Genomic DNA, 13,648 nt, shown 5'->3' on the forward strand with positions numbered 1-13,648 from the left:
ATAATAGATAGAGAGATAGCCATCGTCCTGTTATTCTGATGTTTATTAGGGTTGATTCTAACCCTCGGTAACTTAAATATATAATCTGAACATCAATTTTAATTAAACTAGAAAAATTCTACCCTTAAATCCAACTGGAAAATGTACTAATTATACGATACCATAATATGCTACATCATATACATGATATCCATGAGATACATAATATGATCTGGTTGTTGTTGTTGTTGTTGTTTTTAAACACTATCTGAAAGGGGTCCCTGGCTAAAGAGAACTGATATTGGCTACAAATTTTAACATGAAATAAACCAGCATTTATTTTCTTTATTTGATTCAGTAGACAGTTCATGTATTGGCGATGACAACCACACGACTGCGTGTTCACACTATTGTCTATTATGTGCCTTTTGATTTTTTAGTCTTTAAGATATATTAGTTTTGTTGGTTCAGACCGAACAGAAGAACCGGGCAGAGCTCACAGTCACCATGCTGAACTGATAAATAGTCTACAGGCCTATATCTATTATATGCATAACAATAAGCCTATAGGGCTACAAGTTGAAATTCTTGGTACAATAGTATTACGCTTTTATCTTTTGCTAATAAAGCTTATTAGTAGATTGATCGGCTCTTGAACAGACCACTGGTCTGCATGAATAAACTGCAGTTCCTGGGCGGGCCGCTTGCCACAGCTGGATTGAAAACATCTGGATCCGCCTCCGAGGCCAGAAACGCGTCGGTCCAAGCGGCTCAGGTCTTACAGCGCACGGGACAGCCTCGAAAACTTTCTATACATGCGAACTTCTCTTTGTCTCTCACAGCGAGGAAGGTCAAAGAAGAATCTTACTGACTTAAGACTGTGTCTGGGGGAGAGAGAAAAAAACTATGGAGCTCAGGGGCTGGAGATTCTCGCCTTTCATTTGTGTCCTTCTGTCGCTCCGTGAGTAGAAAAGCAGAGTTTCTTATAGCCATCTCCACTTTCTTTTGTGTTCATATTATTTGCAGCCAGCGACATACAAGTCGAGAGACTGTCTCCGTCCAAAACTTCATACTACCAAACAAAACAGAGTAGAGAGAGACTTACATTAGTATGACATAAACATAGTACAGTAGTATGCGGGTTTAGATAGGCATAGACTTGATTTGCATTTAGTTGGCTGCAAATAATTAACATGGCGGCGTACTATTTTGATGTGCTGCTTAGAGTTATGTTGCTATAGCCTACTATTTATGAGGTAGCCTACTGGAGAAAAAAAAAGAAAGAAAAAGAAATATATTCTTCCTAAATATAGCTAGTCAAGTTTGAGGCTGAAGTGTGAGAACTTTAGAACTGAGTAAGAAATGTCTCTTCTCTTCAGGACAGAAATAATCTGTGTAAAAGTTAGCATAAATTTGTATTTTAACATAAGTGTATTATGTGCACTGATGGATATCAAAAGCATGTGTGGGAAAGAATTTATGAATCCATTATACGATAGTAGCTTTCATATATTAATTAGATAAGCAATCATTGTTTTTAGCCACAAGAAATGCAACAAAATGTTCAGTTTCATAGATTTTTCCAGTTTAACTATATGTCACAGTTTGATCTATGTACAATTTTAACAGCCAAGCAAGGCAGAAATGATTAAAAGAAACAAACAAACAAGCAAAAATATATTTTCCTGGGAAAGTATTTCCTGTTTTTCTGGGCGAAGGTAGATCATACTCAGGATATAATCAGGGATGTATCTACAGAGCTTTATAGTGTATTTTTAATTGTTATTAACATAAAAAGTATGTACAATAAACCTCTTGAAATATTATAGTAATAATAATATAAGAACACATTCAATTCAGTCATTTTACTCTTTAATTTGCATTTGTTTATCTTAAGTAGGTTGTCATAATTGAATATTAATGATTGCTGCAATATGCATATTGATTAACTGATTCGCTTGTTGTAAAAAGTGTATGCTCTTGAACAGGATTTATTCTGTGAAGACAAAGAAAGTGTAATATACTGTGTCCTTAGTAAATGTCAATGTAAAAACTTTAAAGGAAATTTCTATCGGGAAATCTATCTTGAGGTTCCAAATGATCTTTGCTGTATAGCAGAGGCTTCCTTAAATGGACTGTGTTTGAGTGAGTTCCAACAGCAGTTAAAAATCATTACAGTGTTATTGAAGAGAACAAACTCTTAAGCTCTTCATTAATTCACACCGCCCGCCAACTGTTGTTGAAAATGGTGCCTAATGAAGATAAATGAGGTAATTATGAAGGAAGACAGAGGGCACATGTGATAAACTGGTGCCAACTCTAATGAATTTAAACAACACAGAGAGAGACAAAAGATACAGAGTGTGATGTGACAGTCTCTTCTCAACCCTGCCATCATCATTTCACACAATGCTCAAATTGTCCCAGTTACAGCAAAGAATAAGATGCTGAAGGGCTCTAAGTCACCCAAAGAGCTGTGATGACAGAGATAGGGACTGTAATCAGTCTCTCCTCTGTGTCCAAAAAATGTCTTTCTTTTGTGGTAACTCGTGGTAGAAAATCCAATAAACAGATATGTATTGTTTGGCATGAGATAATAGGTATCAAATTGGCAGTTGTAAAAACAGTCCCTAAATTAATTTAATGATTAATTTGTACTTCCTAATCTTGGAAGAGATCATCAGTTCATAAGTTCACAGTTTGCTCCAAAATACATTGGATCATTTTTGGCCCTAGAGCTTTAGAGGAAATCTTGAAGACATCTGAATATCATATCCATGTGACAGGGCCAGTGATGGATGTTTTGATTATTCTGTTATTAATTTATTCACAAAATGCTTTCAAGGCTATCGAATGGAGGTCATCATGCCACACAGTGGCAGCAGGTGATTACTGCACTTTTTAGAAGACCACGCTTGAAAAGTTCCCAAGCTGAATTAAACAATTTAGTGTTTCATTTTCAAGCATACAGCCTGTTCATGTCAGAAGATAAGTATCAGGCCATCCAGTTTGTTGAATCAGGTGCACTGGAGAAATTGTGCAATAGTGAGAGCAAGGCTGTAAACCTAAAAAAATATATATATATCCTCTAACTTTCAGTGCTTAACAAATTATAGTGCATGATCTTTCTGAGATCTGTTTTGTTTGGCTTCTGTGTTCAATAAAAAGATTGCCACCCTGTTAGTACTGTTAAAGGAGTGGCATTATGCTATTCTGATTGTAATATACTGCATTGGAGTAGGTTATGAACTAATGAACTATAAGTATAGAATAAGGAAGAAAAGTGTGTTTGACTGCAAACCAAACAACTACAGGCTAACATCTCTGGGCCTCCTGTGAGCATGTGGCCTTTGGATTTCCCATAAGTACAGAGGGGTTGTTCTTCAAACTTGGCCAGAGTGAACACTTATGGCTTTAATTTATTTCTGGAGAAGTCAACTGCTGATTTTAATTACTTTATAGTTTGGAGAGGTTTTTTTTTTTTGCGTAACCAGTCTCTCTCTCTCTCTCTCTCTCTCTCTCTCTCTCTCTCTCTCTCTCTCTCTCTCCCTCTCCCTCTCTCTCTCTCTCACTTGTATATTTTGATGGTTGGCATCAGTGAACATCTGGAAGCCTTTGTGAAATATCAGCGCTGCTTCTTTTCATGTTTACTCAGTCCTATTAGATCACCACACTCTCTGAGTGAAACAAGTTCACCCGTCATCTGGTTTCAATCAACAATTAATATTGTTGTGATGTGGCAGTATAAGGATAGCGGAAGGAAGATGCGTGGGAAGGAATGCTCCCCACACCCGACATAACACAGGCACTCAGAACCCCTCCACCCTCAAAACACACACACACACACACACACACACACACACACACACACACACACACACACACACACACACACATGCTGACAACTAAACCAAACCTATTCCAGCACACAATATACACTGTATGTCATCCAATTCCATTTAGCTCTCTGTAGTCTCCAGATGGGGTGTGTAGCATTTCCCCAAAAGGGTTGGATCTTATGAATCCTGAGTGCAACTGCTCGCTGTTATCACCTGTTATCATTTTCATTATGTTAGTAATATTATAAAATGTACTGCACACTATAACCAAAAAGACATATTTGTTATCTTGGGCAATTAGGTTTGAGATTTGTAGATTTTTTTCATTTCAATTGATATTGACAACTTCTTTTTATTGAATATCATAAATATTATGTTAATATTAACAACTGTGTTGGTGGTGCTGATTTGTTTTAAGGAAGTTTGCGTTAAATTAAGTCAGTGTTATAAATTCTCTAAAGATTTATATAAGTGTTCAGTAGAACTGTGTAACAGTTCATGGGGTGGTGGTTGATAGGGGACACTGTATATTCATTATTTTATCTATTAATTCATTCGTCTTCAGTAACGGAATTATTCTGGTTAGGGTCGTGGTGGATTCAGAGCCTATAAAGGAAACACTGGGCACGGGCCAGGAATACATCCTGCCCCTTGTAATACAGTTCAACATAATTTTCATCTAGAGGCAGAATTTTGAAATACTGGTTATCAGCACCCCACAATTAATATTAGGTGAAACCTCTACTGGAGAGAATGGTAGCACTGAGCCTCTTTCTCTAATGTCTAGCAGCATGTAGAGGATCTATAGAGACACATTTATACAGGACATTTCAAGCTCCTTTAAATTCTTAGATTTGCGTGTGTGGATTAATTCAGACTACATGTTTTCGTTAGGTTCAAAATATATATTTATATTATTACCTTTAACCATATTCAATTTCCCTGTGGTATAAATGTATCTCTGAATGTATAATCTCATATGCCATGATGAATATGTCACTAAAATATATCAGACAAATGGAAATTGTAAGCTTTTATTGCAACCAAACACAGTTCCTTTTTCAGTGCTGCCAATAATTATGCCACATTTTTTTTTTAAATAACATGCTATGTCGATAATTTTCGACTGAATATCTCCCTAAGTATGAAAGCATTGTGTAATTAATTACTAACTCTTTATTTGTGCATATTTTAGTATTTCAGGCCAGTGCTTTCACACACATAACAACTAACCTTTGTAAGTGGTGTGACCAGTCCAGTCCTGTGTGTGAGGACAACATCTGCATGAGCAACTGCAACTTCAGCTCCTTTTGTAACCATGCCGAGGAGGTCTGCGTGGCTATTTGGTAAGTCTGGCCTTTGCCACTTTTTATTTATAGAATGCAACGTCACTAAACCAAGCCACCACCGGGTCCCGCTGTGTTGGGGTGTGAGTGGGCTACGGCTGAGTCTGGAGACGCGGTTGAATTCTCGGACGTTGTGTATGATTCATGTCACCCCACAGCCGCAGCCCACAAGGCTTAGTTCGAACTTTTTGTCTTAAGAATTAAAGCAATGTGAGTGATTTATACATAGTACAACCTCAGTTTGAAATCAAGTTATGAATTTTGTGACATCTTAAATATTTACATTGGCATAAGACAGTGTATGAAAATTGAAATGTATGCGAGGATAATATTATTTTCTAAAAGTAGTTACAATAAGAGCTCTAATATGACAACTTTTAGCTGAGATATGCCTCTCTGGACCATTGCTATGATAATAGAGTCTGTTGTTAAAGATTTCCGCTAAACTAGTTCCGCCCAGTTTGGCACCCGAGGAGGTTTTCTGGGAAGTTTATAGAACTGACCATGTAGTAGAATCTAGCTGTGTAGCGAGAGATAGTCAGCACTCAGGGGAGCACAGAAAAAACATGGCTCGAATAAAAGAGTCAGATAAAAACTCCTCACGAATACAGGATGAATAACAAACACATTTATAACCTTCAGAAAAGAGCTGACTTTGGCAAGAAGTACAAATAAAACTCCTGGGCAGGGATTCCCTGATCACTTATTATTCATATTTTTTGCGGTCAAAGAGCATTCCTATGTTTAAAAAAAAGGTCTATTTGACTATCTTATTATATACAGTATATTAAACCTTAAAGAACCTTGGATTCTCAAATATCCAGCTGTGCCTTGTAGCCTCTTTATTTGTGTGTATGTGCATGCTTTTCACAAAAAGAAGCTAAACTAAACACATTTTTAAAAAAAATTTTAACGTTGTATTTATAAAATTAACATTCATATTCTACTTCAAACTCCTGTCTTTAATAAGGGGAGGTCCTCTTCTCTTTGAGGTGTTATATGTGTTTTAATGGTATAGACATTTATTCTTATAATCCCCAATAAATACAAATAATTGTGGTTTCAATTTGTAGCTACTATTTGATATTATTAGAAGATTTGAGTATGGTACCTGTCAGAAACCAAGACGAACCTTCTGAAATATTCAGCTGCCGCTTTAGTTATGTGTGTATGTGCATGTTGTTCACAGGAAGAAGGAAAATGAGAGTGTGAGTGTTCAGACTCTATGCCACAATCCTCAGCATGCACTGGAAAACATCGTGCTGTCTAACACCAGCTCCACAGAGTGTGTAATGACTTCAGTGCCCTCTGAGAACAGTATGCTGTTTCTCTGCAGCTGTATCAGGGAGCATGACTGCAATGACAGGCTCATCTTTGAGAAGGGAGCAAATGGTAATAATAATAATAATAATAATAATAATAATAATAATAGATAGATAGATACTTTATGTTTGTCTTTTTCCAATAAACTTGCTTAACCATTCAAAAAAGATTAACCGGTGCTGACATACTGTAAACATTTCTCTCTAGGGTTCTCAAGGCTCAGGAGTAAAGATGTGATTCCAGTAGTGGTGATAAGTCTGGTTCCTCCACTTCTAGTAGCTGTGATTGCTACAATGGCATTCTACCTCTACCGCACACGCCACCTCAGCAAACAACCCAAAGACTGGGCACCAAAGCGCACACATTACCAGTCATTGGACCCACCAGAGGCGTGTGCTGGTGAAGCCAACACCAGTGACTACCACGGCAAGCTTCTATCCCTCGGTGAAGATGCCAATTCAGACATATCATCAAGCTGCGCCAATAGTCTAAACCACAACACAGAGCATCTTCCTATCCAGCTGGAGGCCCTGGTCGGTAAGGGACGATTTGCTGAGGTCTGGCGAGCACGGCTTAACCACAGCGAATGTGGCCAGTATGAAACGGTGGCAGTAAAAATCTTCCCAGCTGTGGAATATGCTTCCTGGCGCAACGAGAGGGCCATCTTCTCAGACCCCAACCTGAAACACGAGAATATTGTGCAGTTTCTGACTGCAGAGCAGCGCGGAGGTACAGCTAGCACCCCCCAGAGGCAGTATTGGCTAATCATGGCCTACCATGCTCTGGGGAACCTGCAGGACTTCCTAGTGAGCCATGTGCTGAGCTGGAGTCAGTTGTGTGCAATGGCATCCTCAGTGGCACGAGGCCTAGCGCATCTGCACAATGACACAACACCATGTGGGACACCCAAGGTACCAATCGCACACAGAGACTTGAAGAGCAGCAATATTGTGATGAAGAGCAACAACGAGTGTGCTCTGTGTGATTTTGGCCTGGCGCTGAGACTGGACATCTCTCTCACCGTCGATGACTTTGCTAACAGTGGGCAGGTGAGGAGGACCAACGTGATCTTATGACTCTGCAATGTTACAGTGGTATAAAATGGCTATAAATAGTTATGGATGATTAATACTATGAATTATTGCAAATAGTTTCACATAGTTAACATTATTCCTATTGCATCCTGTGAGCAACCCAGTAAACTGAACATTATAAATCATTACAAATGCATAGAATAGAATAGTTAACATTGTTGCTGTTACCTCTATTCAGTGTTTCATCCTTAATCCTTCTAGAAGTGATTTAAAGTCTCCATGAAGTGCCTTAAAACGCGCAGCTTTATTCAACGTGTTGACACTGAAACAGGAAGTCAGGGCGGGACATATCAAGTTTTTAAAAAGCCAATAGCGTATAGCTTACCTCACAGCCCAGGTGAAGCTGTACTTGACTGAAAGCATTTGACTGGACAGAAAATCTGATGACAAGCTGAAGAGTACTCAGCAAAAAAAGAAACGTCCTCTCACATTTTACTGCTTTTATTTACAGCAAATTTCCTAACATGTGTAAATATTTATATTACCATAAAAAGATTCAACAACTAAGACATAAACTGAACAGGTTTCACAGATATATGATATCAATATTAAAAGGAACTGACAGGATCTGGTGGCCACCAGCTGCTTTAAGCATTACAGCGCATCTCATCGTTATGGACTGCACCAGATTTGTCAGTTCTTGCTATGAGATGTTACCCGAATCTTCCACCAAGTTCTCGATCACGTCTGGGGGGACACGTGGTTACATGTAATTTTCCACTGCAAGGACGATCAGCTGTCCTTCCTGTCTCCCTGTAGCACTGTCTTAGGCATCTTACATTACATATATTGCAGTTTATTGCTCTGGCCTTATCTGCAGTCCTCATGCCTCTCTGCAGCAGGTCTACGGCATGTTCACGCAAGTGAGCAGGAACCCTAGGCATTTTTCTTCTGGTGTTTTTCAGAGTCAGTAGAAGTCTTTAGTGTCCTAAGTTATTGTAACTGTGACCTTAATTGCCTACCGCCTGTAAACTGTTTGTTAATTAAGGACTGTTCCACAGGTGCATGTGCAATAATTGTTTATTCATTGAACAATCATGAAAAACATTGTTTAAACCCTTTCCGATAAAGATCTGTAAAGCTTATTTGGGTTTTACAAAATGATCTTTAACATACAGTCTCCTGAAAAAGGGACGTTTCTTTTTTTATATATATAAAAGTATAGTTTAGAGCAGTGGTTTTCAATCCTGATCCTGGGGACACACAGCACTGCACATTTTGTATGTCACTCAGCTCAGTTCATGAATCTCTCTCCTAACAAGCTAACGATCTGAATCAGGTGTGTTAAATAAAGGAGACATACAAAATGTATAGAGCGGAGGGTCCCCAGGACCAGGATTGAAAACCATTAGTTTAGAGAAAGCATGGGAACTTAGATGAACTCTTTAAACTCTCTGCTAATGCATCACTGTGTGTTGTATTATGACTGGTTTAAAGGAGAAAAGCCCAAATTCAGACAGTCTATCCAGCAACCTATCCTAATCCTAAAAGATCATCCATATGCTTTTTTTCTTAAAAAAAAAAAAAAAAAAAAAAAGTTATAAAAAGAAATACATTGCATATTCAAAGGGACACATCTGTTCTTTTTTCAGTTATATATTCAACCCATGATAAAAATGCCAATGAAAAAAAATATGGTAAATGATCTGCACTTATATAGCACTTTTTTACCCATAGCAGTTCCAAAACACTTTACACTGTGTCTCTTTCACCCATTCACACACACACACACCAATGGTAGCAGAGCTGCCATGCAAGGCACTAACTTGCCATCAGGAGCAACTTGGGGTTCAGTGTCTTGCTCAAGGACACTTCGGCACGTGGAGTCATGTGGGCCAGGAATCGAACCGCCAAACCTACGATTAGTGGACAACCTGCTCTACCACCTGATCCACAGCCACCAAATAAACCAACAATAAAATACATTCAAATAAAAACAGATTTTAGAAAATGTACAAACTTGGTGATGCACATATGCCCTGTGTTATATATTATAATTACACTGTGGTGACTTAATGGTTAGCACATTTGCCTCGCACCTCCAGGGTTAGGGGTTCAATTCCCGCCTCTGCCCGTGCTTTGGGGGTTTCCTCCAGGTACTCCAGTTTCCTCCCTCAGTCTGAAGACATGCGTTGCAGGCTGATTGGCATCTAATTTGCCTGTAGTGTGTGTGATGGGTTGGCACCCTCTTCAGGGTGTCCCTTGCCTTGTGCCCCAAGTGCCCTGGTATAGGCTCCAGGCTCCCTACGACCCTAGGTAGGATAAGTGGTACAGAAAATGGATGGATACTTATACTGTACATCATTGACTTGTTTTTGTTCCATCCACTCTGGTATTTATTTATCTTCCTTCAAACTGCTGATCTTTAATGTTTATTGTATACAAGTACCAAATCTTCACAGGCTTTTACTTTTTAATAGTTGTTCGTCAAGTCCTAAAAATACTAATCATCATGGTTTAAATTTCTCAGAGCAGGTATTATTAGAAGTAAGTTTTCTAATTCAGAACAAATCTCTTACACTCCTGCAGTTGCCTTATATAACTGAACTGATCTTTTCTTTTAAGGTTGGAACGGCGCGCTACATGGCCCCTGAGGTCCTAGAATCTCGAGTGAATTTGGAGGATTTGGAGTCCTTCAAACAGATGGATGTGTACTCCATGTCTCTGGTGCTGTGGGAAATGGCCTCTCGCTGTGATGCTATAGGAGGTAAGAGGCCTCCTATAAAATAACCCAGCAGGGCTGCACAGTGTAGAGTCATGTGTAATACATTAATCAGGTTATTGGTTTCTGCTATAAGATATTACAAAGGTCACAGTATAATGGACTTTTTTGGTTTGAAAGGCAAAATCTAATAGCTCTAATAAATCAGACATTTCCATTATGTGGCATGTGAGCATTATAACCACAGTTCGTAGAGAGTGTTCAATAAGCACTCTGACAAATAGACATGTTTTTTGGCCAAGTCATATGGCCCATGGAAACATAAAACATAAAATTACTGACTTGCCGAGACATTCTCCCCTGACTGAGAGTGAACTTTAAGCAATGTTAAAGTGGAATAAATAAATGAATGTTGTTTGGGCAGAGGTGAAGGGCTACGAGCCTCCGTTTGGTTCGAAGGTGTGTGATCAGCCGTGTGTGGACAGTATGAGGGATCTGGTGCTAAGGGACAGAGGGCGACCTGACATCCCACTCTGCTGGACAATACATCCGGTATGTGCTACTGCATTAATAACTAAACAACATTTTTATACCAATCATGTTGGTAATGGTAACACAAGGGGTGCATGCATGCATATATATATATATATATATATATATATTTTTTTTTCATTTAAGCATGTGCAAGTACACTCTTAAAGTGATAAGTAAATGGTTTAAACTGAATTTAGAAGTGTATACAGTATGTTTTTTTCCCCAACATGAGCTCACACTTACAAAATTGCAATTATTAATTTGCTTTGTTATAAAGGTTAAGGTTAGTGGCAAGAAATTGGGTATGAATTTGAAATAGTAAATTCTAGTTCCGTAATGTATAATGAGCTAGTGTGACTAATAGCGAGGGTGATTATTCATGGTGTCCTTACAAATTGAGATGATGTGAGGAAGAATCCGTAAGAGACACCAGACTCTTCTGGCTGCTTCCTGCTTGTGAGATAATAAATCACTACTCTTGTACAATTGTATACTGTAATATCAATCATACTATACTAAGGATAATTTTATAGTCTTTAGGATTACAGCAGCAGTTCTTAGGTACCGTTCTAACAGCAGTGATTGCATTTGATCGAAGGGTTCGCATATAAAGGCAACTGACTGAATTGGTAGCAGGAAAAAAGAAAAAAGTTGTACATTCCACTTCTGGTTACCACACCATATGGTTTTGAAATTTTATTCTGTTTAATGTGTATTCTTCTTTCTTATTGAGATTAGTGCATTCTCTAAACCGACTGTTCAAGAACCTTTCTGCTTCGTCATTACAGGGAATGCAGGTGTTAAGTGCCACTATTACAGAATGCTGGGACCATGACCCAGAGGCTCGTCTGACTGCACACTGTGTGCTGGAGCGCTTTAACACTATAGTGCAGGAAGAAGAACTGGAGAGCAGCACTGTCTTTGTCTCCGTCCCCAGCTCCACAGAGCAGCAGGACTCCCCTCTCCCCTCTAACTGCACGGAGCATGACGCTAACACGTCGCCAGCATGCCCACCCCAGCCACAAACCACAGTTGATGCTCAAGCCCCAACCACCTTAAGGCCGCTGAGTGAAGTGTGACCACTCCTCCCCAAAGCCCTGCAAACCAGACTTATTTTTGTAATATATATTGGTTCAATATGTGGAGCTGGTCTCCGTCACCGGGTTCTTATTATTTTTTAAATATTAGCTTTTTGTTTGTGGAATTAATGAACATAATGCAAGACTGAAGAGGGACTACAGGATGAGCAAGATAATATAAGCACTGGCTTCTGAGTTCATGACATTCCCATAACCCCTTCTTGCCTGTGTAGAAGTTATTTGCCCCAAAGCGCAGTCTATTTGAAGTACCTTTATAAGGAGCACTTTAAGGACTCAGTGTCTAGTTTGTAGAGTGTATATAAAATCCTTCGTTTGCTGTATCAGAGATTCTTGAGAGACACAGAGTCAACACAGAATCAAGGAAAGCATCCTTGCTGTGCTGGCAGTGTGTGCTGTGTGCCATTTCTACTGGCAAAAAAATGTTTTCCAAAAACTGTTTACCACACATCATTTTCTCATTTGAGTTTTTCCATTGCCCTCTGAATCGCTTGCTTTTAACAACAATGTGGTCATCCCATGAGCTTGGCTTTGGGAGGGGCTTCAATTCGATTAACCACAAGCCCTGAAGCAAACATACGCTTTAAAGACCCAACACGCAAGCGAGTGGGAAGAACTTCTTTTCTTTTCTTTTTTTTTTTTTTCAGATGAAGGAAAATCAGAAAGCGTTTTATTGTTGCTCTAAATTGATCCGTGCGCATAGGCCTTTCTTTATGGAAACAATTCATAGCTGCTTTGAAATCTGCCACAAACTTGAGGTTTAAGTTCCTTTTGGTTAGGATCATTGTTATATTGCACATTTAATTACTGCTTGCCTGCCTCAGTTGCTGCTAGCCATATTGTCTAACTCAAAGTGGTCAAACACTCATCTGCCAAGAGGTTATGGGAAGAGCTTGAATCAGACTTTCATGATGAATTTACCTAATCAACAGATGCAGTCTCTGGAAAGAACAAACAGTTATTTCTTTTTTTTTCTTATGGTAAATTAAACCATTGACTAGAAAGCGAACACAATTGAAGACAGGCACTAGTTCTAGAGTCTGAAGACACGGACTGTAATCTTGTCTTAAAATAATTTGTGTGACGTAAAAATGACTATACTTTGTTTTTGTTTTTTTTTCCCCTCCCAAGAGGCACAGCACTACAAAAGATCTTATATGGACTTTCAGTGAAAAGGGCAGATAGCACCTAGAGTAGAGCCTACACTCACCTCATCTTAATGTTATGATGCTCTTGGGAAATCTAAGCTATATGTATTCATGAGTTTAATTGTCTTCAATAAGTATTCTGAAGAGACGGTGAATATCTGATGTATGTAACAGCATAATACAGATCATGCACTGAGTAAAGTGGCAGTTAGAATAAGGTTTGTGTAATGATGAACCCAAAAGGACACATTTATTGAGCCATTTTGTCCTTTCCTTACTGTGAACTGGTGTCACAATTGTACAGATTATATACATATAAAGCGTTTATATACACACTGTCTTAAGTGTTTTTTTTGTTGTTGTTGTTTTTTAAAGCACTTTGAGGCTATTGCACAACCAAACCATAATTGCATGATAAAGAAAGAAACCAGAAACCTTCTCCTAATACATCATCAATTTTATTAGTTCATTCATTTCTTTTCTCAGGCTACCAGGAGCATTAAAACATCAGTGCAGTTCACAGCTCAGCGAGATACACACTCAAGGCCTGTTTGCAGACCCAGACCACGTCTTGGTTTGGACGTTTTTTTGTGTAGATCCCCCACTGAAAGTGTCATGTAACTTGG

At 38.7% G+C, this 13,648-nt stretch overlaps 1 protein-coding gene across 1 annotated transcript; it reads left to right on the forward strand.

The window, feature by feature from the left end:
• The first annotated feature begins 712 nt into the window (after positions 1 to 712).
• Positions 713 to 13,355, forward strand: tgfbr2l (transforming growth factor beta receptor-like). The gene is made up of 7 exons (XM_017469462.3): positions 713 to 940; positions 5,014 to 5,164; positions 6,354 to 6,556; positions 6,695 to 7,536; positions 10,147 to 10,288; positions 10,668 to 10,795; positions 11,566 to 13,355. Exons 1-7 carry the CDS (start codon positions 886 to 888, stop codon positions 11,854 to 11,856), a joined length of 1,812 nt encoding a protein of 603 aa, XP_017324951.1. The 5' UTR covers positions 713 to 885; the 3' UTR covers positions 11,857 to 13,355.
• Positions 13,356 to 13,648: the final 293 nt, after the last annotated feature.

This window comes from Ictalurus punctatus, chromosome 6 (genome assembly GCF_001660625.3).
Source record: "Ictalurus punctatus breed USDA103 chromosome 6, Coco_2.0, whole genome shotgun sequence".
Classification (NCBI taxonomy): domain Eukaryota; kingdom Metazoa; phylum Chordata; class Actinopteri; order Siluriformes; family Ictaluridae; genus Ictalurus; species Ictalurus punctatus.